General features: G+C 37.0%; 1 protein-coding gene across 5 annotated transcripts in view; it reads left to right on the forward strand.

Annotated features, from left to right (window-relative positions):
- The window catches only part of epha3 (eph receptor A3), a 202,302-nt gene that overhangs the window by 172,461 nt on the left and 7,208 nt on the right, over window positions 1-22,633 (forward strand). For all 5 annotated transcript variants that reach the window (XM_079619145.1, XM_079619144.1, XM_079619146.1 and 2 more), the window contains 6 exons: window positions 1,136-1,321; window positions 5,736-5,797; window positions 9,192-9,401; window positions 12,997-13,146; window positions 14,878-15,071; window positions 20,245-20,400. In XM_079619145.1, the coding sequence (XP_079475271.1) occupies window positions 1,136-1,321; window positions 5,736-5,797; window positions 9,192-9,401; window positions 12,997-13,146; window positions 14,878-15,071; window positions 20,245-20,400 (958 nt within the window). The remainder of the gene's footprint in view (window positions 1-1,135; window positions 1,322-5,735; window positions 5,798-9,191; window positions 9,402-12,996; window positions 13,147-14,877; window positions 15,072-20,244; window positions 20,401-22,633) is intronic.

The following is a 22,633-nucleotide window of genomic DNA, read 5'->3' on the forward strand; positions in this document are numbered from 1 at the left end:
ACGCAGCACATTTGAGCTTCCTCAAGAACCAATGAGGTTCATTCTCATGTTACGCAGCACATTTCAGCTTCTTCAAGAACCAATGAGGTTCATTCTCATGTTACGCAGCACATTTCAGCTTCCTCATGAACCAATGGGTTCATTCTCATGTTACGAGGCACGTTTGAGCTTCTTAAAGAACCAATTAGCAAGAACCAATGATGTTTGTTTTCGCGAGTCAAGCAGTTTTAGTTGAACTTCTGTTTGTGTTCACTGATCAATGTTTATATGTGGATAAAAGCATACATTCAATATGTTCATCATATAAAGCAATCAAGTCTCTTCAGGAAAATTTGGACTAAATTGCTCAATTTATATGGATTAGTTTTACAATCTCTTTATGAACTTTTTGAAGCGTCAAAGTAGTAGTTGCGTAGCTATCAACGGAGCTCTCAGATCTAATAAAAAATATCTTAATTTGTGTTCTGAAGAGGAAAGAAAGTCTTAAGGGTCTGGAACAACATGAGGGTGAGTAAATGATGACAGAATCTTCATGTTTGGGTGAACTATCCCTTTAAGGCTAGGATCATCATTATGCTCCTTAAAACAAAACAATACTGACTTGTCATACGTGTCCTAACTGCAAAGGTGAAAACAGTAATATTGTGAAATATTATTATAATTTAAAATTACTCTTTTCTATTTTAATATATTATGACGTGTACTTTATTCCTGTGATGGCAAGGCTAAATTGTCAGCATTATTACTCTTTACTGTCACAAGATACTTCACAAATATTGGTATTATAAACCTATGAAGGATCTGTATGTTTTTATAGTTTGAAAACATATTTTACAGAAAATAGGCACAAATAATCTAAAATAAAAATGGCAGATAACAATGTTATTTGATTCCAACTCACAAAAAAAAACACTTTATGAGCATTTTGTACCAAAAATGTTCATGGAAACGTTTTTTTCCCTATTTTCCCACAGATAATGTTTTGTTTCTTAGACAGACAAAGCTTAGATGTAATACTTAAATCTATCAACTGCAGCCAGGAGAGGTAATTAGCATGAATACAGTTTAATTAGAAGAGAAATCAGTGCTTCTCCCGTCAGCTTTGATTTTCTCTAAAATAAGCATCTCTCACCAGGGGAGTTTGGAGAGGTGTGCAGTGGCCGACTGAAGCTCCCGTCTAAGAAGGAGATCTGTGTGGCCATCAAGACTCTCAAAGCCGGATACACGGAGAAACAGAGACGGGACTTCCTCAGTGAAGCGAGCATCATGGGACAGTTTGACCACCCCAACATCATCAGGTTGGAGGGTGTGGTCACACGAAGTAAGTAACATTCCACTCACCGACTAAACACATTCAGTGCGCACACCTGTTTACAATTTAGATCTAATACTTCTAATATTCCATGTTAAAAGGAAAAAGATGAATGATTTAGGTGATTTTTTTTTTTTTTTTTTTTTGCTGCATCTATATGAAAAGCATGTGATAATTTTCCTGTGCTGTACAGTGAGTTGAATCTGTTCGGAAGATTCATTTATCATGTTTAAATTTTTTTTTTTTTTAGATGTTAGTTCAGAGCTCGTCCTTTTGGGAGTATCTCATATAAAACATTAGCTGTTTCCAGTTATGGAGTATTAGTGAATGTCATGAAGTTGGCAAATCCATTGCACAGAAAGCCACTGTTTTATTGACCTCTTTCTTGTGACGTTGGGCCAATGTCCAGCACGAGAGACAATTCACACAGGGCTGTAAATCACCTGTGGTTGTAAATCTCCCTACATCAGTCTTTATTATGTAGCATGATCAAAGCCAAATTCTCTAATCCATTCCACAATCCTCTTCAGGGACTCATAGGCGAAAATAGGAAGAAAAAAAAATTGTTCGCAATTTACCTTATCTAACTTCAAACAGACTGCTTGAGTGTGCAAGTGTGTTCCATTGACGGAGAGCACAGATGACGCCTTCATTATATATTTGGCATCTTCAATATATTTGATATTTGAGCATTCAGTCGCTTGCACATGCTCACAAAAACAACAACTATGATGTGCGTAGCCTGATTTTTGGCCACATCAACCTACAAATGTACTACCGGTAATAGTCTCTGCATATTAAAATGATGGAGGAAAGTAATTTACCCTAAAAAAACAACAGCACCATTAAAACAATTGATGTTTCAGTTTATTTAAATAGGGCATTTGGCAATATATATTGAAGTACATTTCTTTTTCTTCTTTTTTTTTTCAAAAAGTCATTATACGTATGTTACATTTGAAATATAAAAAGTATATTAAAATCAGATGTTTCATTTTAGTCATTATACTTGTTTTTCATTCAGGCAAACTTAACAAAAAGAAAAAAAAAAAATCCTCAAATATTTTACTCGGTAGGGAAAAACATTCTGTTCCCGGACAAGTTTTGTTTCATTCTATTTTAAGTAGTATTCTGAAAGGAATGCCACAGTTTCCTTTCATGTCCATAATTCCTCATAAAATGAGGATTATGTTGGTTGAGTAAATCTTACTGTGCTCAAGCTTCAGAGTTTTTGACTGTAAATAATGGGAAACTTCAATGTAAATGACTGTCAAATGTGGCTGATGCTGGTAAGGAACGAGGCTTTGTAGTGTGTGTGTGTGTGTGTGTGTGTGTGTGTGTGTGTGTGTGTGTGTGTGTGTGTGTGTGTGTGTGTGTGTGTGTGTGTGTGTGTGTGTGTGTGTGTGTGTGTGTGTGTGTGTGTGTGTGTGTGTTTAGGGAGGTGGTGTGCACATTGCGTGTGTTTGAAAGTAAGTCTGGGGTGCCGGATTTGGGCCGTGGGGCCAGAGGAGGTTGGCAAGTGTCTTCTGTAGCCTCTGACGTGACGTGATTTATTAACTCTGCCCTGTTAATTCTTAATAATCCAGAGACTTTCACACCCCATTTAACCTGCTGATTTTGGCCCTGCGTAAGGCAAAATATTTGTGGAGCGGCAATTGCTGCTTCACAGAGACGGAGGGGCCGGGATACTGATTACGAGCGGGATTTCAGGATCAAAAGTTTACAGGATAGATGTGTGGTTTAAGGAGGAGGGATTTTTTTGCTATCAGAAACCATAAAACAACTTAACTAAAAAAAAAATCTTAAGACTGGTCCATTACAGTTTGTGTAATGTTTTATCTGTGCGCAGTAAAACACTGACAGTTATGGAAGCTTGTGTCCGCCACATAATAAAACATTTTAAAAGATAATTGCGACTTTTTTTCTAACAATTGCGAGTTTATATCACGCAATTCTGACTTTATATCAATAAAAAGTCAGAATTGCGTGATATAAAGTCGCAATTGCGTGTTATAAAGTCAGAATTGTGAGATATAAACTCGCAATTCTGACTTTTTTTTTCTCGCAATTGCAAGTTTATATCTCGTAATTCTGACTTTATATCTCCCAATTGAGTGTTATAAAGTCAGAATTGTGAGTTTATTTCTTGCAATTGCGAGTTTATATCTCACAATTCTGACTTTAAAACGTGCAATTTCGACTTTATATCACGCAGAAAAAAAAAGTGAGATGTAAACTCACAATTGTGAGAAAAAAAGTCGCAATTACCTTTTTTTTCTGTGGCGGAAACAAGCTTATAAAAAAACTGCGGTATAAAAAAACTCAAAAATTTTCTCTAGTAAAAGTATTTTATCATCAATAAAAGAAGATACATTAGGTTGGGCAGCAGAATTGTGAGTTGATAAGACTTTATTATTGTATTCAGATTTATAAAGAATATATTCTTGAGTTAATTTTTCTTAGCTTATTAACAAATACATTTTTAACGTATGCAATGAAGTTGCAATAGTCTTTTTAATAGTGTAAAGATTTCCCAAGTAAATGAATCTAATTTTTAAGACGCAAATACTCATAAATAAACTAAAAAAATAAGTTTGCACTGTTCATCCACTCTGTGTAAAAAGCTGCTTGATGTGAGCAAGACGGTTATATTCATGTGTTGTGCGGTGTTGCTCTTCTCCACTCATTTTAATTACACACATTTCATAAATCCCATTCATCACAGCGTGCTGTCCTGTCAGCTGTCAGGACACTGGGAGGAGAAACAGACTAAATTATGACTTCTGCACATACATATCGTGACAACACAGGCTGGTCATAAGGCTATTATTGATATAAAGTCGTTTTATGTACAGGCTTTGAAATAAGGCACAGATAAAGTGCAGATGATAAAAGCGGTGATTTACGAGCAGCAGGACAGAGAAAATAAAGCTGTCAGACAGTGACAGTTGACCTTGTGGTCCGTCCAAGTTCAACCCGAGACTCTTTTCATCCTGCAGGAAACTCTCTTTTACCTGAAGTCCCAGTAAGTCATGGTTATGATTGGTGACCTCATGGTGTCAGAGGTGTCATGTGAAGAGGTGCACCCCTGCTCTTGTTATGGGCTTCAGACAATAATGTGTTGAAAACCTGGTGTGTAGCCAGCAACCTGCTCACCCTCTCAAACTCTGTGAAAAAGATTCATCTGCTTAACCCGGAGCCTTTTATAACGCCCACATGTAGCGCCGAGCACAGTAAGGGTGAATCGCAAGAAACGTGTCAGGAACTCGTCCAGGTCACATTTCAGCCCAAAATCAAGTCAAACAAATAAAAAATAATATTAATGTAATAAAGCCTACTAAGATTTTCTGCAATTTCATGGCAATTATTTCCCTTTTTTTTTTTTTTTTTGCAATTCCCATTATATATCAATGCTGATTTTTCATTAGGGTAATAAAAAAAAAACAATATATTACAGTAATATTGTTTTATTTATCAGCACAAATTAAAAGCAGCACATCAAATACTACCAATGATAAAGCAAGACATTTTCAGCAATGTCGTATATAAATATATATATATATTATCCAAATGGCTACATCAATGCATACCACTTTACGAGTTTCAAGCTATTTTAATAATAATATATATATATATATATATATATATATATATATATATATATATATATATATATATATATATATATATATATATATAATTTTACTTTGTTTAAAATAATTGTGGTTCTTTTTAGCGTTCTATACATCATATAATTCTGATATATATATATATATATTTTTTTTTTTATATATATATATATATATATATATATAATTGGGCAGAAAATCAGCAAATTTGAATGATTTCTGAATGATCATGTGACACTGAAGACTGGAGTAATGAATGAAGAATTAAGTTATTTTAAATTATAAGATGCAGTTATATTAAATTATAATAATATTTCACAACATCACTGTTTTTACAGTATTGTTGATCAAATAACTAGCCTCAGTGAACATAATAGACTTCTTTCAGAAAAACGTACCGACCCCAAAACTTTTGAAGAGTAGTGTATTTTGTAGAGTAATTTGCATAATCATGATGAAATAAAATGTTCTTGACAGGTTTCATGACCAGTTCGCTCTTAAATCTCTTCAGTGTCATCATTGAAATAACTTTGAAAGTTGTTATGCTAAGCATATACATCTAAACGTAAGGTCAAACTTATCCATGCCTTTGAATGTATTATTTTTCTTTTCTTGAAAATGTCTATCTTTGAAGATGTTTTCTTTTGTCCAACATAAGCTCATTAGTTTGCAAATTGGGTAATTTAACCTTCCAAAAGAAATGACAGCATTGCAGAAAAGCACAGCTCAATTTTGGCACATCTTTTCTCGATTAGACTAAGTCATGTCTGAATTCTCTCTCTCTCTCTCCTCAGGTAAGCCCGTGATGATAGTGACCGAGTACATGGAGAACGGTTCTTTGGATGGCTTCCTGCGGGTGAGTGTGACACACTGAGCGCGTTTAATGAGACTCCATTATGTATGATCAGAAGAAAAGCACAGAGGGCTCATCCTAAAATCATTTAAAAACCCATCTGCGTCTTAGCCTCTCCTGCGTTCTCACAGTACCTGCTTATCACAGCATGCCTTCAATTCTCCCAAGCTCTCAACGTTATATTCTCATTTGTACAAATAGACACAAATTGCTCTCCGCTGCCTCACCTATGTCTCTATTTGCTGCGGAACGATTAGGTTTTTTTTTTTGACGGTGCCTTTGTGTTCAACATCACCCAAATTCATCACATTGGTATTCGTAGCCGAGGCACAGGCCTCTTTAAATAGACACTGACACTACCTGTGTTTCAAGTGCTTTGTAGTGTCTGAATTTCACTTGAGCCTATATGCACAATGGCCTCATTCTCTCACACGGAACAGACCAGGCTTGTGCTCAGAAGAAACGTGGATTCGCTTGCGATCAGACTGAAACGGCGCTGGGGAGACTGGCTCGCCGCCTGCCAGCCCATCCGTGCCAGTTAAACAGACTGGGCATGCTCTGTCCTTCAGATGACTTCCTCTTAGCCCATCGCTCGCACTGCGAAAATAAACAAGCAAACAACAGGCTGTGGGATGGCCCATCTGAAAAGTGCTGATAAATGCGCTAATGAGATCATTAAATGGGTCAGCTTAACCTTTGGCTGCGGCCATCCTGCCTTGGCTCTAATACACCTGACATATGAATTTATCAGCGTTGTGTCATTTTTCAACAGTTTACCAACAGCAGGGCGTGCCAGACAATCTGCTATTTGTAGAACAAAATGAACACAGCAGAATGTGCTGCATTGGATGGAGCTCGCACTCATAAAAATAACAGAAAATTGGGAACAAATTCATTTTTATCCAGGAGTGTAACCATTTATTTAAAGGTTCAATGCAGAGTTTCTAAATGCCCAGCGGTTTAGACTTGGGCACTGCAATGAATAATAAATATACAGTGTAATCGTGAAGTGAAACATTTGGGCTATGTAAGTAAAAATCGTAATAATTTTCTAGCCAGAATGTGTAAACCTTTCACCAACATTTACCATTTAACATTTAAAATTCATCTTTAAAAAATTGTGTTAAAAAGAGCCTAGTGGAGAACTACGCTACCCATAATCTTGAAGAGAGATCCACCAATCAGAGATGTTGAAAACAACCTCCGCACTGACCACCCACTCCTGTGGCACTTCTATACAGTTTTACTGTTCAAAAGTTTGGGGTCGGTATGATTTTTCTCTTAAAGTCTCTTATATGCTCACCAAGGCTGCAGTTATTTAAAAATAACTGTTTACTATTTGAATTGTGTTCTAATGCAATTTATTTCTATGATGGCAAAGCTAAATTTTCAGCAGCCCTTACTCAGTCTTCACATTATCACAGAATGCTTCACATGATCCTTCAGAAATAATTCTAATATGCTGATTTGATACTTTTTTCAGGCTTCTTTGATTAATAAAAAGTTACAAAAAGAACAGAATTTGTTTGAAATAGAAATTTATTGTAACATTATAAATTATTTTTCTGTCACTTGGTTCATTTAGGGGGGATGGGCAAGGGATGAACTAGGAAAAAAACGTCCAGAAATCAAGAGCATAGAAAAAGTGGACACTAACTGATAAACTCTTCTGAAATGAGTATGCAAAGGCAGATTATTAAAACAACCTGAGCAAACAAGACATGGAATTAGCAGGACCTATATGAACTCGTTCCACGTGTGTCTGCACAGGATCCCACTCCCAGAAACGAGAGAAAAGTTGCAGTGTTCTGCAGCAATTTCCTGCGCACTGCAGCCTGGCCTGCACTCTATCAAAGAGATCTGTCATCCTCCCTCCAACACGCTTCCTCGCCACTGCTCATGTCACTATTATTAGCAAGCCTTTGAACCTCTCTGAGCTCCTTTCTCTTCCAGGTGGTCCAGGGTTTATTTTAATCCAAACTTAGTTTGTATGCAGTACATAAACACTCACATAGAAAGCAAGTGAAAACAGAGTGGACAGAGACAAGGAATGAAAGGAAGAAAGAGCAAAACTCACAATGAGAAATAGATCAAACAATAATACAGGATTTGACATTGTTTACTCCTCTTGTCGTTCCAGACCTGTATGATTTTCTTTGTTCTGTGGAACACAAAAGTGAAAACTGAATGGGGACTGGAGCTTCAAAACTGACTCCAAATATATCATAAAAGTTCTTCATGTGACCCATGTAGTATAGTTCAAATCTTTTAAAATAATAAGCATAGCTTTGTGTGAGAAGAATATATATATATATATATATATATATATATATATATATATATATATATATATATATATATATATATATATATATATATATATATATATATATATATATATATATATATATTATCCTTTTATCCAAAGCGACTTACATTGCATTTCAAGGTAAACACATTTTACATTCTTATCAGCTCTATATGTATATATATTGGAGTATTAAAATAGCTTAAACTAAAACTAACATTAATATTAATATTAACTATACAAGCAATTTGGTTAAATGTAAACAAACAAAAAAACTAATACAAATGATAAAAACACAACAAAAATGACTAAAACTTAAAAAGAAAAAAAAATCAATAATTTAATACAAAAAATTGAATTCAAAATATTAAATAAAATATAGTAGTATATTAATGATAGTAAAATATCACTGATTTGTATTTATTGTAACTGCTAGGAAAATATTGACCAGAACATTCTTTAAAATGTTGCCTTTTATGTCTTACGGAAGAAATAAATTCATACCGGTTTGGACATTACATGTAGATGAGTGAAAACCTTTTTGGAACTATTCCTTTAAAACTGCAGTTTGCCTCTCTTTGGTATAGAAAGCCATTTCTCCAGAGCTCCCTGACAAATCAATGATATCTCACTCATCCGGCCAGTCTCTCCCTCTCCTACTGAAGCGCTTCCTCCCATGGTGTTTATCTCCAAGTCCTGAGCATATCATTCTTCGTATAAAAGGCCTATTCACACGCAGCAGTGTAAACACTGTGAGCCTGCCAGTGGGCTTCAGTTCAGATATGCAGTCAGCGATGTGTTCTTGTGTACATCCGATTTATATTCTTCAACAAGTTGCAGCACACTGTGGATAAAACCAGCAAAGACTCATATTTATTAAGTCAAGGATCTGCTACTCTCAGCAAAAACATTTCATGAGTCGTGAGATGGAGTTAGCTCATGACAGATGTCTTTGGGAAAGTCAGGCAGTGTTTTGAGATGTGAGTCACCAATGTTCCATTGTGTTTTATAACCCATAGCATGACTTCTGTTTATACAGTAGATATAAAACACCTTATTTGACTTTTCCCTTCTTCCCGTCTCTGTCAGAAACACGACGCCCAGTTCACAGTGATTCAGCTGGTGGGCATGCTACGTGGCATCGCATCTGGTATGAAGTATCTGTCGGATATGGGTTATGTGCACAGAGACTTGGCCGCTCGTAACATCCTGGTTAACAGCAATCTAGTGTGTAAAGTGTCAGACTTCGGCTTGTCCAGAGTTCTGGAGGACGACCCAGAAGCTGCCTACACTACAAGAGTAAGTCACACTCACTTTTGTTTGTCAGTTCAGCAGTCAAATTAAACAATAAGCAATAGCAAATGTTACCTAATTGAATAAGATGGATTTACATGTTTTATCTGTTTAGATGTCGTATGTCCCATAATATTTCAACTTGACATTTTTTGGAAGTTGAAATATACAGTTGACTTTTTGACTACGTTCAAACGATATGTCTGGTGAACTTTCACCTTATATTACAGAGTTGTTGAATGCATGAATCTGATTGGTTGTCGGACATTCTAATGTGTGCAATTATTTTCTTGGAAACGCACCGCTAAAGTAGTTCCAGGCAGGTCTTGACCGCATTACATGTCCATATTACTTCACCAAATGATTTTAGTTATTTCAAAGTTCCTTACAGCCTACAACAGCAAAAACTAAAACCGACAATGACACTGATGAATCAAATAACTATAGTAATTAAACAATAGGATAAAAATGACAAATTATTTCCATTTTTTTATTTTTTTGCCACAAAATTCTGTTTTGTTATGTACGAATGTATATATGTATCATGGGCACATACCCTCTTTCTCCCGCTTTCTCTCATAATCAAACACACACAGTAACACACAGACATACAGTACGGAGACACACTCACACAGGAACGTGTTGTCAGCGCTGCTCTGATCCTTTTTATCAGTAAAATAGTTCAGTAACTTAAAAGCTCCATGACATTTCTCACTAGCGAGGTAATAACAGTGCTGTTCTTGAAGCAGATGAACGTACAGTTTCACTATTAGTACAGACGTTATTCTCTCTCTCTCTCTCTCTCTCTCTCTCTCTCTCTCTCTCTCTCTCTCTCTCTCTCTCTCTCTCTCTCTCTGGATGGATGGATGGATGGATGGATGGATGGATGGATGGATGGATGGATGGATGGATGGATGGATGGATGGATGTTAGATTTGGGAAAGGAGTGTGTTTTAGTGCTTTATTAGCAAGCCTTAACCAAATGTTCTCTCAGCCGTGATTAGATCCAGACAGAATCTACATTGAATCTGTGGAAAGATTTTAAACAAGGTCAAATGTGTTAAACAGAGTTGAGAGAAATGCACTATTTGTGTTGCTGAAAGCATTACCATGACACACAAGGAAGAACTTGTAGAACTTTGTACTGTAAATGATGGGCTTCCCAATTCTGCAGAAATCTGCTGAGCACATTCTGTGTGGGCCTGGCCATGGTTGACCAATGCAGCTCACTGTCTCCTCAGCATGTCTGAACGTTATTCCCTGGGATTAATAACCATATTTGTCACTCTCATCCTTAAGAGCAGCATTCATTATCAGAAGAGATAACTAATGCATAAATACACTTAGAGTCGGGCATAAATCTACAGCATGCGAGGCTTGAAGAGATATTGCTGCTTAAATTACCAATACAAGTGTCACCTAACATAAGTGTTACACTGATATATAGCATATGCTGGGGAGGGGAAGTCCAACATGTTATTAGTTAGATAAACCCAAATTGCTTGGGTTGTACTTGTGTTAGTCAGACAGCCAATGTAAATGTATGTTTTCACCGTTACAACCAGACCCCCCACTGCATCATTGTGCGGCTATGAGAGCCTCAAACCCACAAGAATGCTGGCAACTTTCACTTTTACTTCTATTAAACCAAAAGGATACATTGTGTCACATTTTACATTCATTAGCAGTGATCTTGCAGGGACTGTTTGTACGCACTCAATGGGGAGGCCTGTGCACAAGTGGGTTTATTTTTTAAAGGCCTTGTGTTTGGAGAATGTGGGGTAGGAATTGTGTGACTTGGCCAGGGTGCTGGTTGGCTTTGGCTCTGCCCTGTTCTCTCTCAGTCTACCTCCTTCATGAAGCTTGAGTGTAGAGTTACCCCAGCAGCCGAGCTGGGTAAATACAAAGCAGGTCCTCAGAGAAAGTGGACCTGAGCACATGAAACAAGCCCAGCCAGCTTTCAGAGCTGAGGACAGGATCGATGAAGGTGGTGGTCTACCACAAAACCATGAGCAAAGATAGAACAGTTCACTGGAAAAAAAGGTGTAGAAACAATTTTCACAATCACAAAGAAACAGCAAGTAACTGTCGGATATGGGTTGTGTGCGCAGAGATGTCGGAGGATCTTGTTGAGATCTCTTCTGAAACTTTAAAGGAGACAAATGTGAGCGATCCAGTGTCTTTAGCTTAGAAGAGCACAGTGTGTGATGTTGTTGAGATCTTTCCATATGATGTTTTATTAATAAAGTTCGGGAGGAGCACGTTCAGATAACTAACCTAATTATCATGGGATGAGCTCATCCAGTCAACTCAATTAACATCAGGAGGCAGTTTTCCAACATCCCTCCACCACTCCATCTCCTCACTTCTTACTATACCTATCTCAACCTGGGATTGGGATTGGGATGGGGGAAGGGGGGTTACTCTCTCGTTCGGGCCAAATTCCGAGCTCGAAGCCCTCCCCTCAGACAGCACGCCAAATACGCATATCCTTTACTCTATTTAATTATATGTAAGAGTGCACTCGTGAATATTTAAAGGAGACAAATGTGAGCGATCCAGAGTCTCCAGCTAAAGAGAAAAATCTGAGCACAGTTTGTGATGATGATGATGATGATGATAATGAGATCTCTTCTAAAAATTTCAAGGAGACCATTGTGAGAGAGTTAGAATTTTCTGTCTCAAGAAAAAAAGTGTTAGAAGCAGGAGACTCAAGCAAAAGCCTCGTCTTGATGTTAATGTAACCTCATTTATGTCTAGCAGAAACATTTAAGATGTGAAAGAGATCACTTTTTTTCTTCTGGGTAGCTTTCATTCATCCACACCATTTCAGTAAAACACAATACATGCATTGTCATAATGTGAAGTCGTTTAGAGTAGACAGTGTTTTGTTTTACAGTGATTTAAAGAGAAAGTCATGACCTATATTGACATGCATCCAAAAATTTCGCCACCAGAATAGTAAGCATGTTGGCAATTTTTGCAACCTTGTGTACTTTGCACATGCACATTGAATATGTTTTGCTCTAATCAGTTGGTGGCAACACTGGTCCGTTGTTTCACAGTAGAAAAACTAAACTAGAGAGACGGAGCAACAACAAAATACCGGAGACCGCAACAACAACTGACGCCTGCATTGACAAACGCTTTTGTGAGGGGGTTATGAGAATACAAAGCTATTTTTATCGGTCATAACTTCTGGAGATAAATAGCACAAACACTGGACAAAGATGAAACTTTCTGGAGTGCATGTGTCGACCTTCTGCGTTCATGTAGCGTTTTCAAATGGAGTATACTTTGAACGGCTATGCGTGTTGTATAGTCAATAATACCATTTCAAACACGATCAAATCTTAATAGTAGGTACCGCAATAGAGCTTATTTCTAATGTTCATTCATTAGATGCATGGAACTCTCAAAAATCCCCTGTCTACCAGCTCTGACACTTTACATATGGGCTGTTTTAAACACCTATGCAAACAGATTACATGATTTGGTATATGAAAGTTAGAGTGCATGCTTGTTATTCCAAAATATGTGTTTGGATATTGTCACAGATGGCAATATGTTTCCTTGACAGATGGATTTTTTCTGTTTATAGGGTGGCAAGATTCCAATCCGATGGACCGCACCAGAGGCCATCGCCTATCGTAAGTTTACCTCGGCCAGTGACGTATGGAGCTATGGGATTGTCCTATGGGAGGTCATGTCTTACGGAGAAAGACCTTATTGGGAGATGTCCAATCAGGACGTGAGTACAGCAGCTGTCAGCAAAGCAATCCAATGTCTTCCATGCCAAAGTAGATCAATGCGGCATATGTTCAATGTTTGATTTGATTTAAAGAGTCTTACAAAAATGTGCATTTTGTGTTCCACTGAAAAAATTACAGCATAAGAGGCCATTCACACAGAACATGGACATTTTACTTAAGGGGAACTGGGTACAACGGGGCAAAAGGCACATCCTGAGAAAAATTTGCTTTTCACTACTCCCATAGTGTATGATTGCAGAAATAATATATGTTTTTATTGAACATTAAAATGCAGTAACATATTTTTTGTGGAAATGAATCATAAAAGTGGTTTGTTTGTTTGTTTAAAAATCGTATAAATGTATGAGGTGGCAAAGTGGGCTTTTTCAGGTAAACCCCACCTTTGTTCATGACACACTCCTCAAGCCCCAGTTGGCCCGATTTGGACCAAGGTATTCGGTGTGCCAAAAACCCTGATGTGGCCCCGAAGATTTTATATCTAAGAAGTGTGACTGACAAAAAAAAAACAAAAAAAAAAAAACTTGGGAACCCCTGATCTAGGTAATGTTTACAGGAAAACAGTGAAGTAGACTGCTAAAAAAAACATGCACTGTGTGAACAGCCACTAAGAGTTTGAAATGACTGAGTTGGGGGTGAGTAAATAATGACAGAATTTTCCTTTCTGTGTGAACAATATACTGTAATTAAACCAGCAAGATTGTCCTTGATCAACCAGCAACCAAGCTACTTTTGCTGTTGAACAGCAGACCATTCATGCTGTTCTAAACTGTTCTTATTAAGTAAAGAAAAAAGGAAAACTCAACTTCACAAGGACACAAAACCAAGCAGGCAGAGAGAAATGCTATAGGTTTTGCAGAAAGTTAAGAACAAGAGTCGTGTGGAATTGTGGTTAATGTGTAGTGGTCTGTTATGAAATCTTGTTGTGTTGATAATGTTATTAGTTCTTTAGCACTGACCCTGCGCAGTGGCCTAATTGCTGCAGTTCAGCAACTTCACCCTGAGCAAATAAGACCCTGAGAGTTTATTTGAACTGGATTGTGGCAGTTCCGATGATCGAGTGATGAAAAGCAAAAGGGAGTCACAGTTCTGGGGCAGCTGATTTTGTGTTGTTGCATGGACGGATATGCTTTGTTTTTGTTGTATCGTACTGTATGGTGACAGTTGGGGAAGAGGAAGAAATTATGTCCTGACTTAAAAGACAGGAAATTGAAGAAAATAGTTCAGCAAATTACAGTACCTCATCTTTTGAAGGAAATGGTTCACCCAAAAATAAATATTTTGACATAATTTACTCGCAAGTAAATAAAATGATAAATAAAATAATTTACTGTATGTGTTTTTCCAATCTTGTGATAGGAGTGAGGAGACGTTAAGGTACGGTCAAATTTACCAATGTACGGCAAATTTCCATGGGTGAAATCCAGTCATTTTTAATGGGAATTCATGAAAACAGGAATTTTGCATGAGGGCAAAAGATTTCCCCATGGAGATTTTGCAATGGGGTCAGATGAGTTTGACCAACAGAAAGTTGCTTGTTTTGAAAGTGACTTCTGTGTGAGCAAGAGTATATCAATGTATGATATACTCTTGCTCACACAGAAGTCACTTTCAAACCAAGCAACTTTCTGCTCAAGGAAACTCAACGTTGACAAAATTTCATCAACATTTTCCTGAACTTCAGCTCAACAATATTTCCGTATGTGCCTCAGGTGATAAAAGCGGTGGATGAGGGCTATCGTCTTCCCCCGCCCATGGAATGCCCTGCTACCCTTTACCAGCTGATGCTGGACTGCTGGCAGAAGGACCGAAACAACCGGCCCAAATTTGAGCAGATCGTCAGCATCCTGGATAAGCTCATCCGCAACCCCAGCAGTCTTAAAATCACAGCCAGCACTGCGTCCAGGTACGTCGCCGTTCTCGTACCCAGGAGGACTGCCTTTGGACCGAGTTTTAGATGCTTGTTCTGATCCCAAATTGCCTTCTGCTTTATGTCACTCTCAGATCAACTTCTCATGATCCCTAATGAGAGGAAATGTGTCTCTCTTCCTCCTGAACTCTAATTCGTGTCTTCCCCTCAGGTCTAGAATAATCACACACTCCTACAGCTGGTCACTTACAGTTATGATTAAGATGTACATAGGACCTCAATATTTTCTACAGATTATTTTTCTAGACAAAATCAGTTTATTTATGGAGCCAGTTTGCAGAAACAGTCCTCAGACAGGCAGTGTTTGTGATAAACATTTGCTGACATCCTGTTTCTCCAGTATCCAGAATGCAGTACTAATGTTGTTTAAAGTATTATACACAACATGGCCAAAAGTATATACAGTAGACTTCTGGGTAGCGGGTTTGGCAAGAGTCCCTGATTCCAGTGAAATCTTGCACATGTCATTTTGACTTTGTGATAATAGTTTGGGAAATATTATTTTTCTCTTCCAGCATGACAATACCCCTGGTGAGGTTTATTTTGTAATGGTTTAACATTTTATGGTGTGGAATCACTTGATTATCCTTCACAAAGTCCAGAATTGAAATTAAAATATTGCACTGATATTTAAATTCTTATTGATCGTAAAAATCTGCTCATTTATTTTCATGTTTCATGGCCTGTAAAATTCTATGCTACTTTGTATGAACAAATGTCAAATAAAATAACAAAAGCTAAGACTAATAATTTTAAAAAGCTAGGCATCACAACATTGTAATGTATGTTTGTTAAATGAAAATATTTAGAGATTTGCTAAAGATTACTTTGAACAGTGTTATCAAATTATTAGTTTTTAAATATAGATTTTAAATCAAAATGTAAAAAATTATAATCTAAAAATACACACACATACACTAATATACTTTACAAGTCTTTTTTTTTTAAATTTCGATTTTTTTTGTTATAAAAAGTATAGTTTATAATATTATACTATATTAAATCTGTATATTTATAGGTCAAACTTAAAGTTGCTATTAATAATAAAGTTATTTATCCATTTTACCATTTAAAATGTCTATTCACTAAAGAGTATTTGGCCTATAAAAGGTCAAAGACTCTTGTTTTCCTCTCTTTATTGCAATAAGACTCAATTGACCAGAGGGTTTGTCCGGCACGAGTGTGGATGTAAGTGCTATAACCAGGAGCTTTATTATTATGAAGTATGTTACAGTGACTAATGGTTTCTTAAGAAAGTGAAAATGGGTCCCAGGGAGTTTGCATGTAATTTCTCTGATTGGCTTTTAACATGGCCGTACGGGGGATCAGCATTGGGTCCAGGTGATTTATGACTCTCTGAGCGAGACACACTCTGAGGTTCCTCTGCCGCCGGTCTGAAGCCACAGCTGCATCCAAGCCCTTGCACCTCATTTATCTACATGCCCTGCATGCTAATGGTGCGGCACTCCTGCTATTCTCATGGAAGGACCTTAGACATTAAGGCCAGACCACTTTAAGCTGGAAAGATGGCGTGCAGATGCTCGGAAGTAAAATGTTGGGACAAGAGTTTGGTGCACAATCTCAGAGCCTCCTCACAGCAAGATATGCATTTTTGTCCGTGACGAAGCTACCCAGATGTTTCTCTCTCTGAGGAACATCCTCCGCCCTTTCCTATCCCCAGAGAACTTTAAAAACATGATACTAAGCATCCTCGGTTATTTAGAGGTCACTACACCAGAGGGGAGAGAGGAAAGCAAAAGAAAAGAGAGGCCGAGTGTTTACCTCTCTTCTTCCTCACCCTCTGGCCCGTTGTGCTCCTGTCGAGTGACGGCTCAGATCTCTGACGCCAGCAGCTGATGCGGTCAAATGCAGTGTGTTTATGCCAGAGTTTAAGCTATCACTTCTATACCCAACAACCAGATTTCTCTCCTCGTCAACTGCTTGTTTCTTTTTCACCTTGTGAGTTTTAGTGAGAATGTAGACACATCACAAACAAACAACAGAGGACTGAACTCTCTTGGTTATCAGTATGGTGCTTCAGAGATTTAAATAAAACAAATTCTCCAGATCATATTATCAAATCTTTACTTTCTTTCACCATGTTGGCCATTAAGATGTACAAATTATTTATCATACTAAAGGATTAGCTCACTTCAGAATTAAAATGTCCTAATAATTTACTCACCCCCACGTCATCCAAGATAATCATGTCTTTCTTTCTTCAGTCGAAAATAAATTAATTTGATTGATTTCTCTCTATATAGCGGACTTCAACGGGAACCAACGGGTTTGAAGGTCCAAATTGCAGTTTCAGTGCAGCTTCAAAGGCTCTACACGACCCCAGCCGAGGAATAAGAGTCTTATCTAGCCAAACGATCTGTAATTTTCTAAAAAAACAAAAGCATTTATATACTTTTTAACCACAAATATTCGTCTTGCACTAGCTCTGTGATGCTCCACGCATTGCGTAATCACGTTGAAAGGTCACGCGTGAAAGTACAGACCTAGTGTTTACAAAGTGAACGTGCAAAGACTAAGTCAAACACTTTTTCACAAAAAAGTTTTTCACCCCACCCTACATTTTCCACCTCAACCGGTTACCGCCTGACCGTTCCAAAGTGAAATCATGGACATGCACGACGAGCATTTGTGGTTAAAAAAGTATGTACATTTCATTTTTTTTAGAAAATGACCGATCATTTTTCTAGATAAGACCCTTATTCCTCGGCTGGGATCGTGTAGAGCCTTTGAAGCTGCACTGAAACTGCAATTAGCACCTTCAAACCGCTATACCGTTGAAGTCCAGTATATGGAGAAAAATCCTGGAATGTTTTCCTCAAAAACCTTCATTTCTTTTCGACTGAAGAAAGAAAGACATGAATATATTGGATGACGTAAATGATCAGGAAATTTAAATTCTGAAGTGAACTAACCCTTTAATGCTGTACACGTACATATAATTTAAGTAGTCCTGTCTATCCTTTATTATATAAATTGTATTTAATATAATGTTTCCGCAGTTAATATGTTAGTGAATGTGTTAGTACCTTTTTAATGAAAGAAACCAATAGTATTCCCACTGGTAGAGTAATTATTAGGTTCTGCAATGTGTGTGTGTGACACCACCCAAGCACAAAGTTATGCTTTTTTTGGCAGCTGCTGTACCTTAGAGGCTGCGTTTACATCACATGCTGCACGTGAACAAATCCCGATTTCTTTCCTCCCATGTGGCACAGATCAGATATGACCCACGAATGTGTAAACAGAAAAAACTCATGGATTACGATATGCTCAGATCGGTTTCAGGCCTCATTCATATGTGGAAATAAATCTGATATGAATTGGATAAGTGCATTTGCGTCTGCCGTTAAAGCAGACAGATTCCTCTAAGACCTATTTTTTTCTCCGCCTAAAGAGACCAATGTTTTGCTGAACTTTAAAGATGGTTTTGGAGAACAAAAGCTTGTATCATCATTTTATCTGTGTCCATTGCAAATCGCACCGTTTTTACTTCCTTTTCAGCCTTAAGCTTTTCCGGGTCAGTATGCCCATAGTTTAAAAAACATATTTTTTAACTTTAAAAAGATGTAAGCTGGTCATCCAAAAAAATAAAAAAAATAAAAATTGGATATAGTCAACAGATCTTAATTGAGCATCAAGACCTGCAGTGGAAATTCAGCCTAAGACTAAATGTAAAAAAAACCTTTGCATGTGAAATTAGATACAGTACTGTTGTGTCTGATGTTGAGTCCGAAGTAATCTTTGCCGTCCTTTCCTTAAATAACAGCCTTTATATAAAGTTCCATCACAGGTTCATAAAACAACCAGCACATATATGTACTTCTCAAACTGTGACGGTCAGACTAAAATCGTCAGACGTTGTTAAAAATAAACTTTATCCACTCTTTCCTGACATTAGGAGATGGTTTATAAAGATCCTGTGCACATCAGTGCAGTCTTGCAGACAGATCTATTCAATAAGCTGTGTCAGCACTTACTGATCCCCTTTGCCAAGTTACTTGGATCCATTCAGCATTCTTTTCCAGTCAACTCAGCGTACATTATTCTTTTATTTTCATCGCACAGTAATGGAACACTGGGAACATGCGGATCTGAGTGGACTTCCTGGTATTCTAATTTGTTTATTTACATGACTGTAAACAGCAGTTCCCACAGGGATTGCGGTCTCCTTTCCGTCTGCTCCCCTGGTTCTGATCAGGTGCTCTTGTCCCTGAATTGTGGATTTTCAGATGCTTTGACATTACAAACATTTTGAGAGTTTCACCTGAATTAACAAAGACAAGAGCATTTTTTATTTAATTCAATTCAGTTTTTTTTTTTTTCAATTACCATATGCTATATGATTTATTTAAATATGTTTTCTTCACTTTCACAATGCGATTTGGAATTGTTTTCATAATGGTTACATTATAAAATGTCCACACAGAATTTGCCCATAAAAGGATTACATATAAAAAAAAAAAATGCATACCGGATATGCTAATAACACGTTAAAAGGATTGTGTTTGTTTGAGAAGCTATTTATAAAGGTTTATAAAGGTTTTGGTTAATGAAGTTGGCTTTTTACCCAATAAACAATGGAAACAAGCATCGGTATGTGAACAATGGGAAGTCATCAGAAACAGAGATGTCTGTGTATTCGAATAAACATTCCTAAATGTATTGGTTTCTTCCTGGGGAATGCTTGCCATAACACAGATGGAGAGAATCAGTCCCACTTCTCTGCAGGTATTTCCTTATGGAGACCTTGAAGGCAAAGCTTGCATATCGGATTTGAAGGCCTTTGTGTTTACCCTGTGCTTGCACTTTTATAAGCTTGTTTTCTTCATAAATGACATTTGTCAAACGTGATGGGAATTGCAGACGACCACAACTTCAGTGTTGCATTTTTTTCTGAGTCAGCAAGTTGGAGGAACAGTCATGGGGTGTGTTCTCATAAAACGTTGTTGTGCATCAGCTCAATGTTACTTGCGCTTCATAAGGGTGAAGTTTGTCATTTGTTTGGGCTGCACTGCCAAATACTTTCCAGTACCATTTATTGATGCCACTGGTGCAGAAATTACATGATTAATCTTTAATATTCACAATACAACTAACAGTACTTCCACCTTTTTTCATCTCTTCACAGACCGGTAAATCTGCTTCTGGACAGGACCAGCACTGACATCACTTCCTTTCACACGATGGGTGATTGGCTGGAGAGCGCAAGGACGTTGCCCTGTAAAGATGCGTTCACTGGTGTCAGCTACAGCTCCTGTGATACACTGGCCAAAACCTCAGCAGAGTAAGAGCCTTTCAGGTTTTTGTATTATAAAACTAAAATCTGCGCTGCCAGTCAAAAGTTTGGACTGATTAAGATTTTTGAAAGACGTCTGAAGTTATGCTCACTAAGGCTGCATTCATTTTATTATAAATAAAGTAAAAAAAACGTAATATTGTGAAATATTATTACCGTTTAAAACAAGTGCTTTTAATTTAAATATATTTTCAAATTTACATATAAAATGTAATTGTGTTCAGTGTTACATGATCCTTCAGAAATTATTCTAACATGCTGATTTGCTGCTTAATTGTTTTTAATTATTATTGGTACTCAATTATTAATAGTTATTAATATTATCAATGTTGAAACCCAAACTTTTGGTAGTGTATCAAGGTTTCCACAAAAATATTAAGTGGCAAAAACTTTTCAACATTGACTTTGACAATAATAAGACATGTTTATTGAACACCAAATTAGAATATTAATAATTTTTAAAGGATCATGTGTTACTGCAGGAATCCATCACTGGAATAGATTACATTGTAAAATACATTTAAACAGAAAATGTTTTAATTGTAATAACATTTCACAATATTACTGAGCTTGTATTACTTTTACCTGAGCATAAGAGACTAAAACATAAAAAATCTTACCAATCAGAAACCTTTTACTGGTAGTGTTCTGTATTTGCGTAAATAATCAAACGTTTGTTCATATTGTGTATATCACCAGATTTTAAGGAACAGTGCACTCAAATATAAAAATTATGTCATTTGCTAATTTCCTTGTTGTTCCAACTCATATTATTCTCTGTGAAATGATTCTTTTGATTCTTTTTTTTTTTTTGGACAATTTTGATGGGTTTGGTTTGAGGAGCTAAATGTAAGGGCTGGCGTTTTATAGTCATTCTCCTATTACTGAATAGTTTTTATGGTGCATTCTGTCTTTTTGAGTCCAAGGCAACAGACAAGTGATATAATTTAAGAGTATTAGTGTAAAATAGCCTAAAACCATTGTTGAAGATGATGCCAAATTTATTTACAGATCAGTGTCCAGTAAATGAAGCCCAGCTTTAATCCTTTAATGGTGGCCATAACATTTGTTATTAATCTCCAATGACAGTGCTTTTGTAACGTTTTCATCTATTGTGTTCAAATAAATGCTACAAAAAAAGAAAAGTAAAACACCTTTTGCCAAAAATAAAAGTGCTGTCCTCCCATAATCCCCAGCATTGGACAATCTCAGCTGACTCCAAACAAAGTTCTAATAATAAAGACCCTATTGTGCTCCACGATGTGGATCTGCGTTTATGGGAAATGCTTTGTAGATGTTGAATAGGAACCTTGCCTGGCCTGGTTAGCATCTCCTGAGACCACATTTCAATTCAAATGACGAGGCATTTGACAATGTAAATAATTTGACATTCATAAGTTCGGAATGATCAAAGCCGCGGTCTCGGAACAGTGGCAGAGCTGTGCTGCACGGTGTGCCCTCAGGACTAAACATCTAAACACTGAGCAGTCTGTAATTGTTTGCTTGTCTTTATATTTTGTTCAGATGTCAGCGTAAATAATCACATGCAAATAGCGGCCCTCATCCATGACCCAGATTGGGTTATTTAACATGCAGTTTGTTTGGCCTTCTGTAGTGAGGGAACAACACCACTCTTTGGTCTGACCACAGAATCGTGTGTGTTTATAATATTTGTGAATTTTAAAGTAAAATATGTTCATTTATATGTCTGAACTGCTGAAAAGACCAGGATCGCCATTATATTTTTTGGATTCTGTTTAACCACAGTCAACTGCACTAACCATCACTAACCAGCACAAACCAGTTCAACTGCTAAAACTACACCTGAATAAACCACTAATCAGGCTAAAAGATGCAACTTTTTTAGTAGACTGCCTGCTTAATATCTCCTGGTATTCCTGTCCCTAACTGACATTCTACTGACTATAAGTTATGTTGCAAATATAGTAGATATGTCGACTTATTCTACAAACCCTAACCCTAATCCTAGTTTAACAGTCTATATGTATGTTTATACAGTATGTAGTTCTAAAATTACTAATAGCTAGTAGAATGTGGACTATCAAAATAAAGTGTAATTAGTATTAGACCGCATGACCCATCAGCATCAAATCTGAATTCAACAATATAATCCTGCGACAAAGTAAAATCACACCAGCATTAACCACCACCCATCAGTACTAACCAGCTACTAGTCAACACTAAGTACAAAACATGAGCA

Source organism: Phoxinus phoxinus (genome assembly GCF_949152265.1).
Source record: "Phoxinus phoxinus genome assembly, chromosome: 7".
NCBI lineage: Eukaryota > Metazoa > Chordata > Actinopteri > Cypriniformes > Leuciscidae > Phoxinus > Phoxinus phoxinus.